The following is a 14,887-nucleotide window of genomic DNA, read 5'->3' on the forward strand; positions in this document are numbered from 1 at the left end:
AATACAGTCTATCTGGTCCCAAGATGCTCATTTTAAAGAGGACCTGTTATGTTTTTTTTTACATGTTCATCTTTCTTTAGTGTGTAATGTTGCGGTTTGAGCATGAAAAAGCTCTGCAAAGTTACAAAGTGCCTCAAATGGGAGTTATTCTCTATGTCAATGTCACTGTTTCTATACTCCCTGAAACACCACCATTGTAGTCTTGAGTTTTCTTCCGGGAACAAACACGTCACAATATTCCTCATTTAAATCATTAATATGCAGATTAAAGGGGCGGGGCCTGGTTGAGTTAGCTAGTAGTGTGTTGAAACTGGTGCTGCCTTCCAGTCCAAAATTGTCATGCCCTTCACTTGCTAACTTCCCTCCATCTCGTACACTCGGATGTACGTCATTGCTTACGTTGCACGAGTGCCCACTACTGGCAGAAACTGCAATGGGCTGAACTGGAACGTCCTAAGCCCTTGATCACTTGGAATCAGCTATGGAGTTGATTTATTATTTTTATTTTTTTTCCTTTAAGAATTTGTTTAATGCAGCATCCAAATGTTTATGTGTGTTTGGGTTGTTTTAAATAAAATAAAAAATATAATTAATATATCATAGAGTTGTCTGTTGTGGTGGTGATTAGACGAGATATGTGGTGACGTCACAGTCGTACTGCATTGTGGGACATATAGGTACCTGAAGTGTACATTTGAAGTAGACTCGCTCCCACGGTCAAGATCGAGGGAACGAGGGTCTGTCCATACAAACTTCCCTCGTCCACTTCACAAAGTGGAACGCACTTCAAAATGGCGGCAGGGATTCCCCCGAGGGGAAGTGCTTAGGGAAGTTTGCAAGTGTGTGTCTAAAAGTGGACTGGAACGCAGCCCGAGAGTTATGGAAAGGAGCGGGACATTTCCTAAACACGCTCGCACGGTTGACCAATCACAACACACTGATCCAGCTGACCAATCAGAGCACATTGTGCTTTTCAGAAGGAGGGGCTTCATAGAGACAGGAACTAAACAGAGCGTTACTGACAGAGTGGGAAGAGAGGACCTGCAACAGTTGAAAATATGTGAAAAATAATGTGTTTTTGAACATTCAAGAATTAAAACCTGTTTTAGAGCCCAAAAACAAAATCAAGACTTTGTGAAAGGATATGATATTGCCTCTTTAAAGCTATTTAAAACTGTGATGGACTAAGCAGCAATAGTATTTTCTAAGCAGAGATGTTGTTTTTAACACTGTTTTTCAGGTTATGTGGACAGAGATCAAGCCAAACGTCTGATACTGAACTACAGCCTCATCTTTGATCTGAATCTGAGTCCACTGAAGATCAATGAAATCACACGTAACACTCAGCAAGAGGGCAAAGTTCACCTCGAATCAGCTCTGCAGCGGCTGAAGGAACTATAAACCTCTTTAACCTTTTCTTAAATCTATGCACATACTACAGCATTACAGTCATTCTTAATAACCACTCTGGAAAATATATATTTTGACCCTGTAAAAAGGGCTTTTAAATGAAAGCCGAGTAAACCGCATATAAAAAGACATCATGTTTCATCCAAAAAAAAAAAGGAACTATATTTTGTATGAAGAAAATTAATCCTATTTTTATTACTAATATGCTTAAATGTCATGAAAACAAATGTTGCGACTGATGGACAGATAGATATAAATATTTTTTTTTTCTAAGCAAAATATAATTTCTTGTTTTTATGACATTAGTTATGACTGTAACTAATGTAACTAACTAACTGTAACTAACTAAACAGTGTACGACTGTAACTCAGTTACGACTGTAACTTTGGTTCCTTGAAGAGGGAACGAGACACTACGTGGTTTGACGATGTAGGTTGACAATCTGCGTGATTACGTTGTGAAGCATGTGTGAAATCAGTCCAACATTGAAGCTCTGATTTGGAACATTGATTTTTAACAAAGACGCATTCGCTACTAATTTACAATTAAACATTGCACATCCATTAGTGCATCTTAGACTTAAACTCAGTTTTTTAATTAGGTACCACAAGGCCTGATGATTATAAGACAAATCAAACTCTGATGTAAGATTGCAGATATAACATGATTTAACATCTGTTCAGACTGTGGAGAACGACCATATTGTTTGGAGAATCATGTCACATGATCTAGTAAATCAACCAGTTCGACCACTTTAAACACAAAGACATAACTTGTACTTACTTTAGATTTGAAAGGAATGCTTCATTCTCTCACTGAGGTGTATTTTTTTATTTGTAGTAAAAGCATTTCACTATACAAATCTTGTAAAGCTACATGTGTATACATTTCATTATAAAATAAAATGCATGCATCCATAATAAAATAATAAAAATGTAAAAAAAAAAAAAATTTTATAGCTGTGCTTAAATAAATGTTACAAATTTTTGCCACCATGACATTAAAATTGACCATTCTTGTTTTTTTTTTTATGGAATATTTCATGTATGATTACATGATGATGTCAGTCTGATACATTTCAGGTTACTGACGGTCACTCTTCAGTATCTCTGCTGCAGCAGATGATGTTGAAGGTCTGAGGAAGGTGGAAAACACCCATGATCTCATCTATGTCCCGAGGCTGTGGATCTGGTGGCCAGGAGAAATGAATCCGCTGTAGGAGAGACGTGATGTACAGGAAGAGCTCCGTCCTCGCCAGGGTCTCGCCGAGACAGACCCTCGGACCTGATAAACCAGCACACACAAATATTTAGGCCTAAATTTAAGATTTATGTATTTGAGTTGCAAATAAAATTTCCATCCATTTAGATTACAGAGATTTGACTAAACAAACTAGTAAAATGAATGTGATGCATATTTGTCAGTCATACATAAATTAAAGATTTCCACACTCAGAAAATCATAGCATCGTTTATTATTAACTAATTGCATGTAATTGATTCAATTTAAATCATTTTAAAACAGCATAAATCATTGAGAAACTAATTACATTTATTTAGTTATAAAGTATGAACATGCATATGACTAGCTGTGGAACAAGCAATTTTCAGCTGTGTGAGACTCAAACAAATTGGATTAATTGATAAATATATAAACCTGGTTATTGTGAATTTAAAGCATTCAGTTTATCAGTAAGTATTATTACAGAAATCTTCCCTGTTTCATTCATGTACTGTATGACTGATAAATATGCATCACATTATTTTGCTTATGCTAAAACTGTGTAATCCAAAATGGATGTACATTTTATATGCAAAAAATACATAAATCTTATATTTAGGCCTAAATATTTATTTGCGTGTAATTTTAGTCCAGTAACCTTTGTGTTTAATAATATCAGAAATGTCTGACTCACCCAGTGAGAACGGGATGAAACACTCCGGCTTGCTGAAGAGTCCGTTCTCATCCAGGAAATTCTCCGGGTTAAAGGAGTTAGGATGCTTCCAGTGCTCCTTATTGCTGAAAATTGCTGCTAAGTTTGTTAGGATCATAGTTCCCTGTATGAGGAAAGTTCAGCAGAGTTAAATAACGCATTTCACAAAACCTGGAGGCAATATTAACCTCCTATATTGTCCCATGTTTCATGTAATCAGTCATAATTTACACTGGCTTATTGCCCTTACATTATATAGATAATATTACATACATATTTATATAAGATTCATTTAATTGATTGGACATGTGATGGAAATGTTTTATGTAATGGCCTCAGAACTGGTCAAAAGGGTATTTTAACATGAAATGTGCAGAAAAGTGCAGACGAAGGAAGCTCAGGTCAAAGACCATGTACACATCACATGGTCAAATAATCTAGACTTTCCGAAAAGTGCTTAACACAGTAGAACTAACAGTCAGATGATTAGCTTATGATCATTACAAACCAATCACCAGAACAAATCAGAGTGAAGACTTGAGTGGCATTGATTTTTACTTAACTAAGTATTGGATTGTATTACAAGTATTTGGGAAGGGAATTACCATGAGAAACTGTAGTATATTATTTTATTTTATTTTATTATATTAACATCTGGAAGTTTTTTTTTTTAATTGTCAGTGAAGTCAGATTTGTAGGTTGTATTCGTATAGAGAATTTCCACGACAGAAAAGTACAGTACACAACTTTATATAATATTAATATAATATCTAGTCTAGTTTCTTTATACTTACAGTTTAAATTACTAGTGAAACAAAAAAAGCATGAATATTGATTGCGGCAAGAATGTTTGTTATTTATGATTGGGAAACAATAAAACAATCCATTTAAAGGATCATTTAAATTTCAAAATGATCATACTTTTTCAAAATGATAAACTGGGCAAATTTCAAAAAAAAGCAAAAAAATAGAAAAGGAAAAAATATATTTAGCTTATTTTTAATACCAATATGCTTAATTGTCAATAAAATAATGTCATAATGCAAATGCATGAAAAACAAATCTTAATGGTCCTTAATATATTTTATTTAAACAAAATATATATTTTTTTAATTTTGGATTTAATGTAACTTGGACAATTTCTGACAGGTTTCATGACAACGCAACTACTTGCTTACTGCAATGTAATTTGTCAAAAAAGCATAGTGGTCCATTGTGTATTAAGCCTATTGTTAACTTCTGATACATTTTTCAATATTTAATCCAGAAATTGACACAAAAAGGTATACAGATGCGCATATATATATATATATATCAGATGTGATGTGTGAGGGAATACAAAATATAAAAATGTAATCTCTTTGGCTAAGCTCTTCATATGACTCAGGTAGCATCTTTATTGCGAGGTTAACTGTATGAAAAGGCTGTGAAAATCCCTAAAGCCTTGTCAACAAATAATTCAGATGGTTAGATTTAAACATATTGCCAAGGAAAAGCCAGGATGTCTATGTTTTCAGTGCGTAATTACTTAGATAACTTCACTCATACATTCATCCAGGCTCCATTCATTACCTGAGGAATGTCGTATCCTCGTAGTTTTGTTGGACGAATCGTTTCATGAATCACTCCAAATGGTACAAGGTTGGCAAAGCGCTGAATCTCGTGAACAGTGGCGTAGGTGTACGGTAGTTTGCCACGGTCATCCATGCTGGGAAAGCGGTCGTAACCCAACACCCGAACAATCTCCTCATGACATCGCTCTGTGTGAGTTAAAAGGGAAATTGCATTTCATGGTTCTTAAAGGTTAGTTAGAGTTAGAGCACCTTCTGGAATTACTAAACAACCTTCCAGCAAGCAGCGCTCCAAAATGTTTTCATTAGTACACTAAATGGTTCTGAATTAACTGCAGAAAAGACGTGGTCCGTTGCTCTGTATAATTTTGTGAATAACTGATTCTGAAAGGAATCGTTGCAATCGGGAATTTCGTGTAAGGCTGATTTAAATTTCTGCGTCGAACGTACATCGTAGGCTGTGTATAGCACATGTAGCCTATGACGTAGCCTGACGTGCACCTCTACAAAAATGTAACAACGTGTCAATACCAAGGGGGTAATCTTTCAGAAAAAAACTGAAGCTTCTCCGGGGGCCACCATTGATTAGCAGACCATCACCTGCTGTTAGCATTCCATTGACTCCCATTCATTTTGGCGTCACTTTGACAGCGAATAACTTTATATCTGAGGCGTTTAAAGACTCCATTTGTCCATTATTTATTTCTAAAGAAACACGGAAATGTATCAAAGGCTCCATTACCTTGTATCTTACGTTATGGCCCCGTAGAAGCAGTTTTTGTAAAAATAGGCTAACGATTGCGTCATAACCACGCAACTCTGTCGCACAGTAGAGAGATTACCATATGGACAGGAGGAGAAGCTCACAGGCAATCTGGGGGACATGGAGGCAAAAATGACAAAATAATTAATCAGAATACTTAGCAAAAGTTTCTCCTGCTCCTAGCTAAACAATTCTACACGGACCGCAAGCGCTGTGATTGGTCTGCAATAAGTGGCAATCTGTCTGCATGTGTAATTGTGCATCAATGTGGACAACAAGGCAGATATATAAATGACCACAATGGAATCTTGCTTTCACACACAAAAAAAGCTTGTTTCCAAAATATAAATGGTAATTTCGACGTATAATCTCACAATTCTGAAAATTTTCTTGCAAGGGAAAGTTTCTCACACTTTCAGAAAAAAACGAAAAAAAAAACGAATAATGAGATGAAAACTCGCAATTGCCATTCAATTCAATTTTGAATATTATTATTCAATTATTACATTATTCAATTAATGAATATTATTTAATTAATGTTTAGCTCTAGTACCTTGTACATCTCGGTTTCGGATCAAGAAGATGAGCCCCCATCTGATGGTGGTTGATGTGGTGTTTGTTCCAGCCTGGAACAAATCAGCTGCTGAAATAACCAGATTCTCCTCATGAAACGTGGAATCATCGTTGGACTTTTGCTGCTCCAGGTGAAACAAATTTTCAGTTTACTACAACTAAAAAAAGGTCTAGTTTTACATATATGCATGTGGGAACCCTCTCACTTTCTCGATCTCCAGCAGGTAGGCATCAATGAAGTCTCGCGGGCTGTCTGGAACCAGAGTTTCTTTGTGTTCTTTAATTTGTTTACGGATGAAACCATCTAACTCACTGGCATTCTGCTTGACCCTCTGGTGTGGCCCAGGGAAATGCTTGATAAAGGGCACTAAGTTGAAGAACTAAGAAAGACAAAAAGATGATGGGTGCCTTATGTTTCAAATATTTTTCACATTTGAGACTTCTTTTCAGTGCATTTTATTCACGCCATACAAAATTAATATTCATATTATCAGGTAAATATTTCAATATTAAGTAAATATTTTAACTTAGTTAAAAGTTGAGGAACATATGGAAGTTCATCCATCACTTCAATTACTTGTTTGTAAAAGTCATCAATATAAAATATTTTAAGGTGGAGTATAACTAAATGTTGATAGAAGTCAAATAAAACAATTGAAAATGCTTATCCCAACTTTATAAAAATGCCCGATGTCATGCAATATAGCAATGGGAATGCAGACAGTGCAGGTCACATGATTTGTCACCTGAAAGTTAAATATGTGTGTCACAGAACAGAAGATGGCAAACACAGGTAACTTTCAAACAGAGTTAATATGGTGATACTGGTAGGAAAGTGACAGTTCTTATCTTTGCAGGCGGTGATTAAGAATTAGAGGAAAACCGGAAGACGAGATGATCCCAGAAGATGCCAGTGAACACTGGACGAACACTGGACAGTTCAAGACAGGATCGCACAGGTAAGTTTTACTTTCACAGACGACTGACGAAGACTGGACGGTCCGAGACAGGTGGGTAAGTAGGGTAAGTGTTAAGTGCTGAACAACAAGACCAGACAAAGGTGATCTGAAGAGTGACTGCTTATATGGTGCATGGGCAATAAGTGATTTTCAGTGCCAGGTGTGATGATAGCTGACTGAGTGCAGGTGTGGACCAGAAGGATGCTAGGAAATGTAGTTCTGTGGTGACTGAGGATTATGACAAAACCGCTCCCTTTCCAGAAGGTTTGAACACACGCCAATAGAATCCAGCCAAGGAGGGAGGGAAGGAGGGCGCCCTGGTGCCGGCAGGATGGGAAGCCTTGAGTGTGGTACTGGCAAGCCATGGACGGAGCCATGGAGGCGCCAGTAGCTTAGGGTGCCAGGAAGGTATCTGCGGTGCAGGGAAAAGTTTGCAGTGTGGGCTTCAAAAGGACAGTCATCCTAAGTGAGGAGGGTTAAACAGAAGCATGCTGTAGTTAAATCCTGAACTTGCTGGTTCACAGTGACTGGAGTGGACTCTAGACTGAGTCTCAGGGTAGGAATGGACATTTCTCTTACTGGAACAGACTGAGGAATTTCACTCAGGAATTAAACCCTGGACTTGGGGAAGATGACTCACTGGAGCAGTATCTTGACATGAGGACCGAAGATTGAAATCTTCTTAAGAGCTGTCTTGATGGCCATGATAATTGGTAGCGCTAGCTTTTCCATCAGGTCCGCACTGTTTGAGACAGCTTTCTTTGCCCGAAGAAAAACTGGAGCACTTGCCATGATGGTATTGAAAGCTGACATTGCATAGTCGTGAGGAGGGAAGCTGGCGTTGGTTTGACCCACATGGAAGACGTTAACCTCTCCCACAGTGAAGGACGAACCACTTTGCAACAGTGCATAATCAAGCTCAATAATAAATCAAAAATAATTTGCGCTCCAGGGAACAGATAGTAGCTGACGTCAGAATCTGTTGATAAAGGTGCTCCTCTAATCCACCCCAGAATATTGTCTACAAGGTTCCAGCATTCCATGGAACCAGTTTGGAAAGATTAAGAAAATCCTCAACATAATCTTCGATTGGATGACCATCTTGTGAAATGGAGAGTAGATGATTCTTTGGGTCAAAAGATATGATGTCCATGGTTGATGTTGGTTAAGGTCAGTGCTGCGTTCCAGTCCAAAACTGTCATGCCCTTCACTCGCTAACTTCCCTCCGTCTCGTACACTCGGATGTACGTCATTGCTTACTTTGCACGAGTGCCCACTACTGGCACTGCAATGCACTGAAACTGCAATGGGCTGAAATGGAACGTCCTAAGCCCTTGATCACTTGGAATCAGTTTTGATTTATTAATTTAGAGTTGTTTGTTGTGGTGGTGATTAGATGAGATCTGTGGGGACGTCACAATCGTACTGCATTGTGGGACATATAGTGCCTGAAGTTGTACATATGAAGTAGACTCGCTCCCTCGGTCAAAATCGAGGGAACGAGGGTCTGTCCATATAAACTTTCCTCCTCCACTTCACGAAGTGGAACGCACTTCAAAATGGCGGCAGGGATTCCGCCGAGGGGGAAGTGCTTAGGGAAGTTCGCAAGTGCGTGTCTAAAAGTGGACTGGAACACAGCCCTGGTCTGGTCTGCTGTCACGGGAACAGAAGATGGCAAACACAGGTAACTTCCAAACAGAGTTTATTGATTGACATAAGGGAATTGAGCAGGTGAGTACCTGGATTGCAGATTAATATAGTGATACTATCAGGAAAGTGACAGTTATTATCTGTTGCAGGCGGTGATGAAGAATTAGAGGAAAACCTGAAGACGAAATGATACCAGAAGATGGATGAAGACTGAAGAAAATTGGACAGTTCGAGACAGGATTGAAAAGGTAAGTTTCCTTTCACAGAAGACTGAAGACTGGACAGGTCAAGAAAGGTGGTTAGTCAGGTAAGTGTTTAGTGTTGAACGATGAGACCAGACAAAGGTGATCTAAAGAGTGACTGCTTATATTATGCATGGGTGATGAATGATTATCAGTGGCAGGTGTGATGATGGCTGACTGAGTGCAGATGTGGACCAGAAGGGATGCTGGGAAATGTAGTTCTGAGGTAGTTCTGGTGACTGGGGATTGTGACAATATGGATGCACTACTGTTTAAATTCTGCCATTATTATTATTTACTCAAAGGGTGGCCATAGCCAATAATCAGTAAATTAATCAAATAAAAATAATAATAAAATAGTTTCTGAGGGAGATTGAGTACTTGGATGTACATGGATGAGGATAATGCAGACATAATAAAAAGAAAGCCAGTGATGATTATTGATCAGCAGTGTAAATCTTTTTTCTTTTTTTAATTCAGTCAAAAATTAAGAATGTGATCATACCTGTCCTGCAGCTGACCCTGCGAGCATTAAGTTATCATTCAGAAGTTTCAGAAGGTATGAGAAGCATTTGTCATCATAATCGAAGCGATCTCCAAACACGATGGAACAGATAATGTTGGAAGCTGCATTCTGTAATGCATGTAGGGGGTTCATTGACTTGCCTACAAAGAAACATGCATCAGTATGAGTGGAAAAAGGCCAGTGCTTTTATATCCAATCCATTTTAAATAGAAACTTGAATTTAAATTGTAAGGCTCGCCAAATCGGCCCAGCGGTGGTTTCCAATAGAGCAGTTGAAGGTTTCCTGGCATTCTGTCTTTTAGTGTGGCAAACTAATTTAATTCCAATTAAACTTTTATCTAACACCATTTGATCACGACCGAGACTAATCAGACACAATTATTTGTTATATTTAACAAATAATCTTTAAAACTCACCCTGGGATCTATGGTCCCATCCCCCCAACAAGGGCAAGAAGGGTCTTGGTTACCATGACTATGATCAGATTTTTATTGCTGTTAAAAATGTGGTCACGTGGAAAAAGCAGAGGCTATAGGAAATACCCACAGCCCTTAAAACAGACTTTCCTGAATTAAAGGAGAACTCGGCAACTCTAGCGAACTCTAGTCACTTCTTCGCTGATTTTCCCTGAGCTCCCCCTACAGCTGTGGTGGGGCGTATATTTCACAACACGGTCGTAAAAAACTCACTTGCGGCAGCCTCCTCCCCCTCTCTACCGCTGCTCATGTGCGTTTGTTTTGATCGGAGCAAGCCAACTGTATCGTGTGGAGCTATGTCTACCGAGGTGGGTAATCTGGTACATCATACATGCGTGTGTGTTTATGTCGAATTGCCGTAAAGCAATTTGTGTTTCGCGCTCGCGCTCGTTCTCGTTCTCGCTTCTCACGAGACTTCCAATTTCTGTCTTGCCGGGACGGTAGTGCCCAAGTTGCAAGGTTGGTTTTCCGCCTGGGAACGCTGGGGGGAGCGGGGAAAGTCACCAATATCACCAGAACAGGCTGTTTAACCATCCAAATGATTTATAGACAGTTTTATTAAGTTAAAAAAGTTACCAAGTTCTCCTTTAATTTATGGACGAACTGATCTGTAAATGAACATGCACCCCAGAACACTGTGTGAATGATTTACTGTCTTGTGTAGTGTCTTTTGATACTATTATGTCTTTGATAGTATGTATTATATGATAGAACCAATGGTCAATGTTGCCCCACCTGTATCGTGTCTCCTATCTAATTAATCCTCATTTAATGACTCACACTTTAGTGTATATCACCTTCTCATAGAATGCAGTGTGTGTTTGTTATATCGATCTGAGTATAAATGGACACAAACAGCAAGGCCTATGCCTTACCACACTTGAGACAGAGCCATAAATCCTCTCAACAGAGGAATTTTCCGCTTGGAAATTCCCCCTTTCTTATTGGTCGAGCCAACCCTGAGTGGTGGGACCTTTCTCAGACTTTAAATGGCCTCTACACAAGCCCTTCCCTCTCTTGGCCTTCTCGGTACATTCGCATAGCTGTCCTGCGTGGCCACACTAGGCTCCAGGGCAGCGGACCTTGGCCCACAACTAGCCATGTGCTCACTCAGGAGAGAGAGGACTCTCTCAATCAGAACAGAATCAAAGGACTACATCAGGAGTGTGGCACAATGTCTTCATTCAATGCAGAAGAAGTCCATCGCAACTCCAACCATCAACTCTTCCGACTTCCGACTTCCTTCTCCTGAGTCCAGTTTGCTCTGCGTGTCCTCTCCGGCCCAGGGCCGGCAGGCCACAATCTGCACTCCCAGCTATGGGAAAAGAGTCAAATGAACCACGCAAGTTTATCACCAACTCTTTAGCCAACGCAGAAGAAATCGATTGAGACTCATGGGACCATAAAAATCCTTCTTCGGGAACTTCACGAAATGTTTCACTGCAAAGGCCATGCAAGTTTACATTTAATGAGATGCTCTTAAAATGATAAGCTGATGGTTCTTTAGATAAATGGATCTTTTCCATTGTTCCATTTCCTGCTTCCGGTATCATTCTATCACTCACCATTTTACCTATGCATGCATGTATGTGTGTTTAGTTTAGTTATGTTTGTGATTTAGTTAATAAAACCTGTGCACAATACGTATTTGGTTCTGATTCCCTGCTTGCAGCAAAGTTTATTTTACGATTTAGATTTTGACTACAGGCTCTTACAGTAAGAAAGACATTTCCCTTCCCCGGAATTGAATATTTCTTAGAATTAATAAACAATTAACACTGAGTGTTCACGGGACGAACAGGTGGATTGATTATAATATTAATTTGACTACATTAAGTTCATTCTATTAACTGATCCAAATATTCATAATCAATTATAACAAGTTATGACTGATTATTAATATTTCTTTAGAGCTAATTTGCTACATGACCTTAAAGTCCAACTGAAATCAAAATTGACCATATTTACTTTGTTAGCGCATATTACTAGTCTTGTGGTGAAAAATGAATCTGTGCAAGTTGATACACAGAAAAAAATTGTTTGCCGTCGTAATCTTTAATCAAAGTCTGAAAAGTTACTTCCGGTCTGGAATGGCGTTCCTTCTCTGATGATGTAGGTTTGACGGCTTGGGTTGGGAAACGCTTAACCACTCCCCTCAAACCGTTAGTCCGAGATGAGCGAGAGATGGAGAGGAGGAGCGCTAAAGTAAAACCCTGCCCTCTGTTCAGTTTTCCTTTTCACTGGGAAAGACATCACAACACTGGAGAAAAGTCGTTTGCAACTTCCGGTTCACGCGACTTTAAATTTAGGTTAGAATGTCAATTGTTTATTTATCATTTCTATAATAATTAATCTAGACACTTGATTATTCTAACTTTTTATGGAAATTACACTCGTTCATTCAGATTCCAATAACATTTTGAGTCTCTCACCGGCCAGGTATATGGATCTCAATCACAAACTCGTCAGTGTTGGTCATTAGACAGAGGCAATTGACTGATACCTTTAGATGCCGCACCATGCTTATTTCTAAAAGTATGCTATTTAGTCCCCATCTGGATATGTACACACAAGCTATATCTAACCAAAGGTCATGACCATTACCATAGAAATGAGCGGACCAATTTAACTTCTAATAATAAAATATAATGGTAACTTTATATAATCATGCCATGCCATTTCACATATACACAATGTTTAAGAAAGAGTCCTTTGGGTGCTGTTTGACACAGATAAGCTAGTTTGAGAGTTCTAATAAAGGATGAACATTTCATACCTTCTGCTTTAAGAAATTCAGAAATCAGATAGTGGCTTTCCTCTATCACCAGATCTTCCACTGATTTCTTCCCCAGGCCAAAATTCCTGAGCGTGTGCAGAGCAAACCTTCTCTGCTGCCTCCAGGAGTGACCAAACGTGACCATTATTATACCTGAGAAAAAGAGAGAACCAACGTTCTAATCTCAGATCTGATCTATTGCTAAATTTATAGCCTACACATTTTTGAAGCAAAGTGACTCGAGATCGACCACACACGATTAAAAATAAAGGTTCTTCATTGGCATCTATGATTCCATGAAGAATCTTTAATGTCTATAGAACTTTTTTATTGCACAAAAGATTCTATGTAGTGGCAAAATATTTTCAAATTTTCAAAAGGATCCCCAAAATGGTTCTTCTATCTACAGCATCACTGTGAAAACACTCTTTTGGGACCTTTGATATGTAGTTCACCCAAAAAATGTAAAATGTAATTCTGACATTAATCACCCTCATGTCGTTCCAAACCCGCAAGACTTTCATTCATCTTTAAGCACAAATGAAGGTCTTTTTGATGAAATCTGAGAGCTTTCTGTCCCTTCATTGACAGCTACACAACTACCACTTTGATGCTTCAAAAAGTTCATAAAGAGATCGTAAAACTAATCCATATGAATTGAGTGATTTAGTCCAAAATTTCTGAAGAGACGCTTTATATGATGAACAGATTGAATTTAGGCTTTGATTCACTTTTAAATACTGATCAGCGAACATAAACACAAACTTGACGTGCGAGAACAAACCTCATTGATTCTTGCAGAAGCTCAAACGTGCTGCGTAACGAGAAGAAAACTCATTGTTCTCATACATCAAGCGAACATGCTTAAGCTTACGTTTATCAGAACTGATGTGTGCGTTGATGAATGTTCATATGTGAATAAAAGCCTAAATTCAATCTGTTCATCATATAAAGCGAAGTCTCTTCAGAAAATTTGGACGAAACAGCTCAATTCATTAGTCTTACGATCTCTTTATGAACTGTCTGAAGCGTCAACGTGGTAGTTGCGTAGACTGTCAACAGAGGGACAGAAAGCTCTCAGATTTCATCAAAAAGATGTTCCAAAGATGATGGAACGTCTTACAGGTATGGAATGACTCGAGGGTGAGTAAATAATGACAGCATTTTAATATTTGGGTGAACTAACTCTTTAAGAGTGACTCTAAAGTTTAGAATGAAATAGTACAAAATCCAAATTTCAAGCATCATAATATCATTTTACTCACCAAGTCCATTAGTTGTCCATTCAATAAGAGGCATAGCCGGTCTTCCAGAAAAAGCTTCCTGAACCAGGGCTTCCTTCGTGACCTGGACTGTGTTGAGGATTATTATCGGCTTCCTCCCAAGATACACAGTGGACATTTCTCCATACTGAGGCATCTACTCGGAGAACATTCACAAGTGCATTTAAACTAAGAAAATGTTTCTGAACATATGTTTTGTAAACTAAACATCTAATTTCAAAATAGGTCAGAGTTCAATGATGAGCCCATACCAAGAAAACAGCAAAAACTCACTGATCTTATGAACTCCATTGGCTCCTTTATATAATGTGGTAATGATCCCACAAAAGGTAGAGGTCTGGGACCAGGAGGAGTTCGACCTCTGTAGGAATTAATCCTGATGATCTCGAACAGAACCAGAAAGATCAAGCCCAGAAACAGAGTCAGGCCTAGAAAGGCCAGGTCTAACTTCACGAGAGTCGCCCACATGATGAAAGATTCCAAAGACAAACTCAAAAGCAGCAGACTACCAGTGAGCTTTATAAAAGCAAAGCAGAAGAGGGAGGAGACAGTGGGAGAGATTGACATGCTGTTAACCCTTTCAGCTGTGTTAATCCATGTGTCAATCAGCAAAAATGATGAATGCAGCTGTTTTACCAATTTATCAAGCATATAATAATTAACAGAAATTATTATATAACACCAACACCAGTACGTAGTACCGGCACTTGTATATTTGAATCTGT

The 14,887-nt window shown here is 38.5% G+C and overlaps 1 protein-coding gene across 1 annotated transcript; it reads right to left on the bottom strand.

Annotated features, from left to right (window-relative positions):
• Positions 1-2,227: 2,227 nt before the first annotated feature.
• Positions 2,228-14,630, bottom strand: LOC308703226 (cytochrome P450 2B4-like; the record flags this gene model as incomplete). The annotated part of the gene is made up of 9 exons (XM_081386547.1): positions 2,228-2,694; positions 3,326-3,467; positions 4,916-5,103; positions 6,231-6,372; positions 6,457-6,630; positions 9,607-9,767; positions 12,880-13,032; positions 14,145-14,298; positions 14,436-14,630. 9 exons carry the CDS (start codon positions 14,628-14,630, stop codon positions 2,504-2,506), a joined length of 1,500 nt encoding a protein of 499 aa, XP_081242673.1. The 3' UTR covers positions 2,228-2,503.
• Positions 14,631-14,887: the final 257 nt, after the last annotated feature.

This window comes from Scardinius erythrophthalmus, assembly GCF_964197995.2.
Source record: "Scardinius erythrophthalmus genome assembly, chromosome: 15".
NCBI lineage: Eukaryota > Metazoa > Chordata > Actinopteri > Cypriniformes > Leuciscidae > Scardinius > Scardinius erythrophthalmus.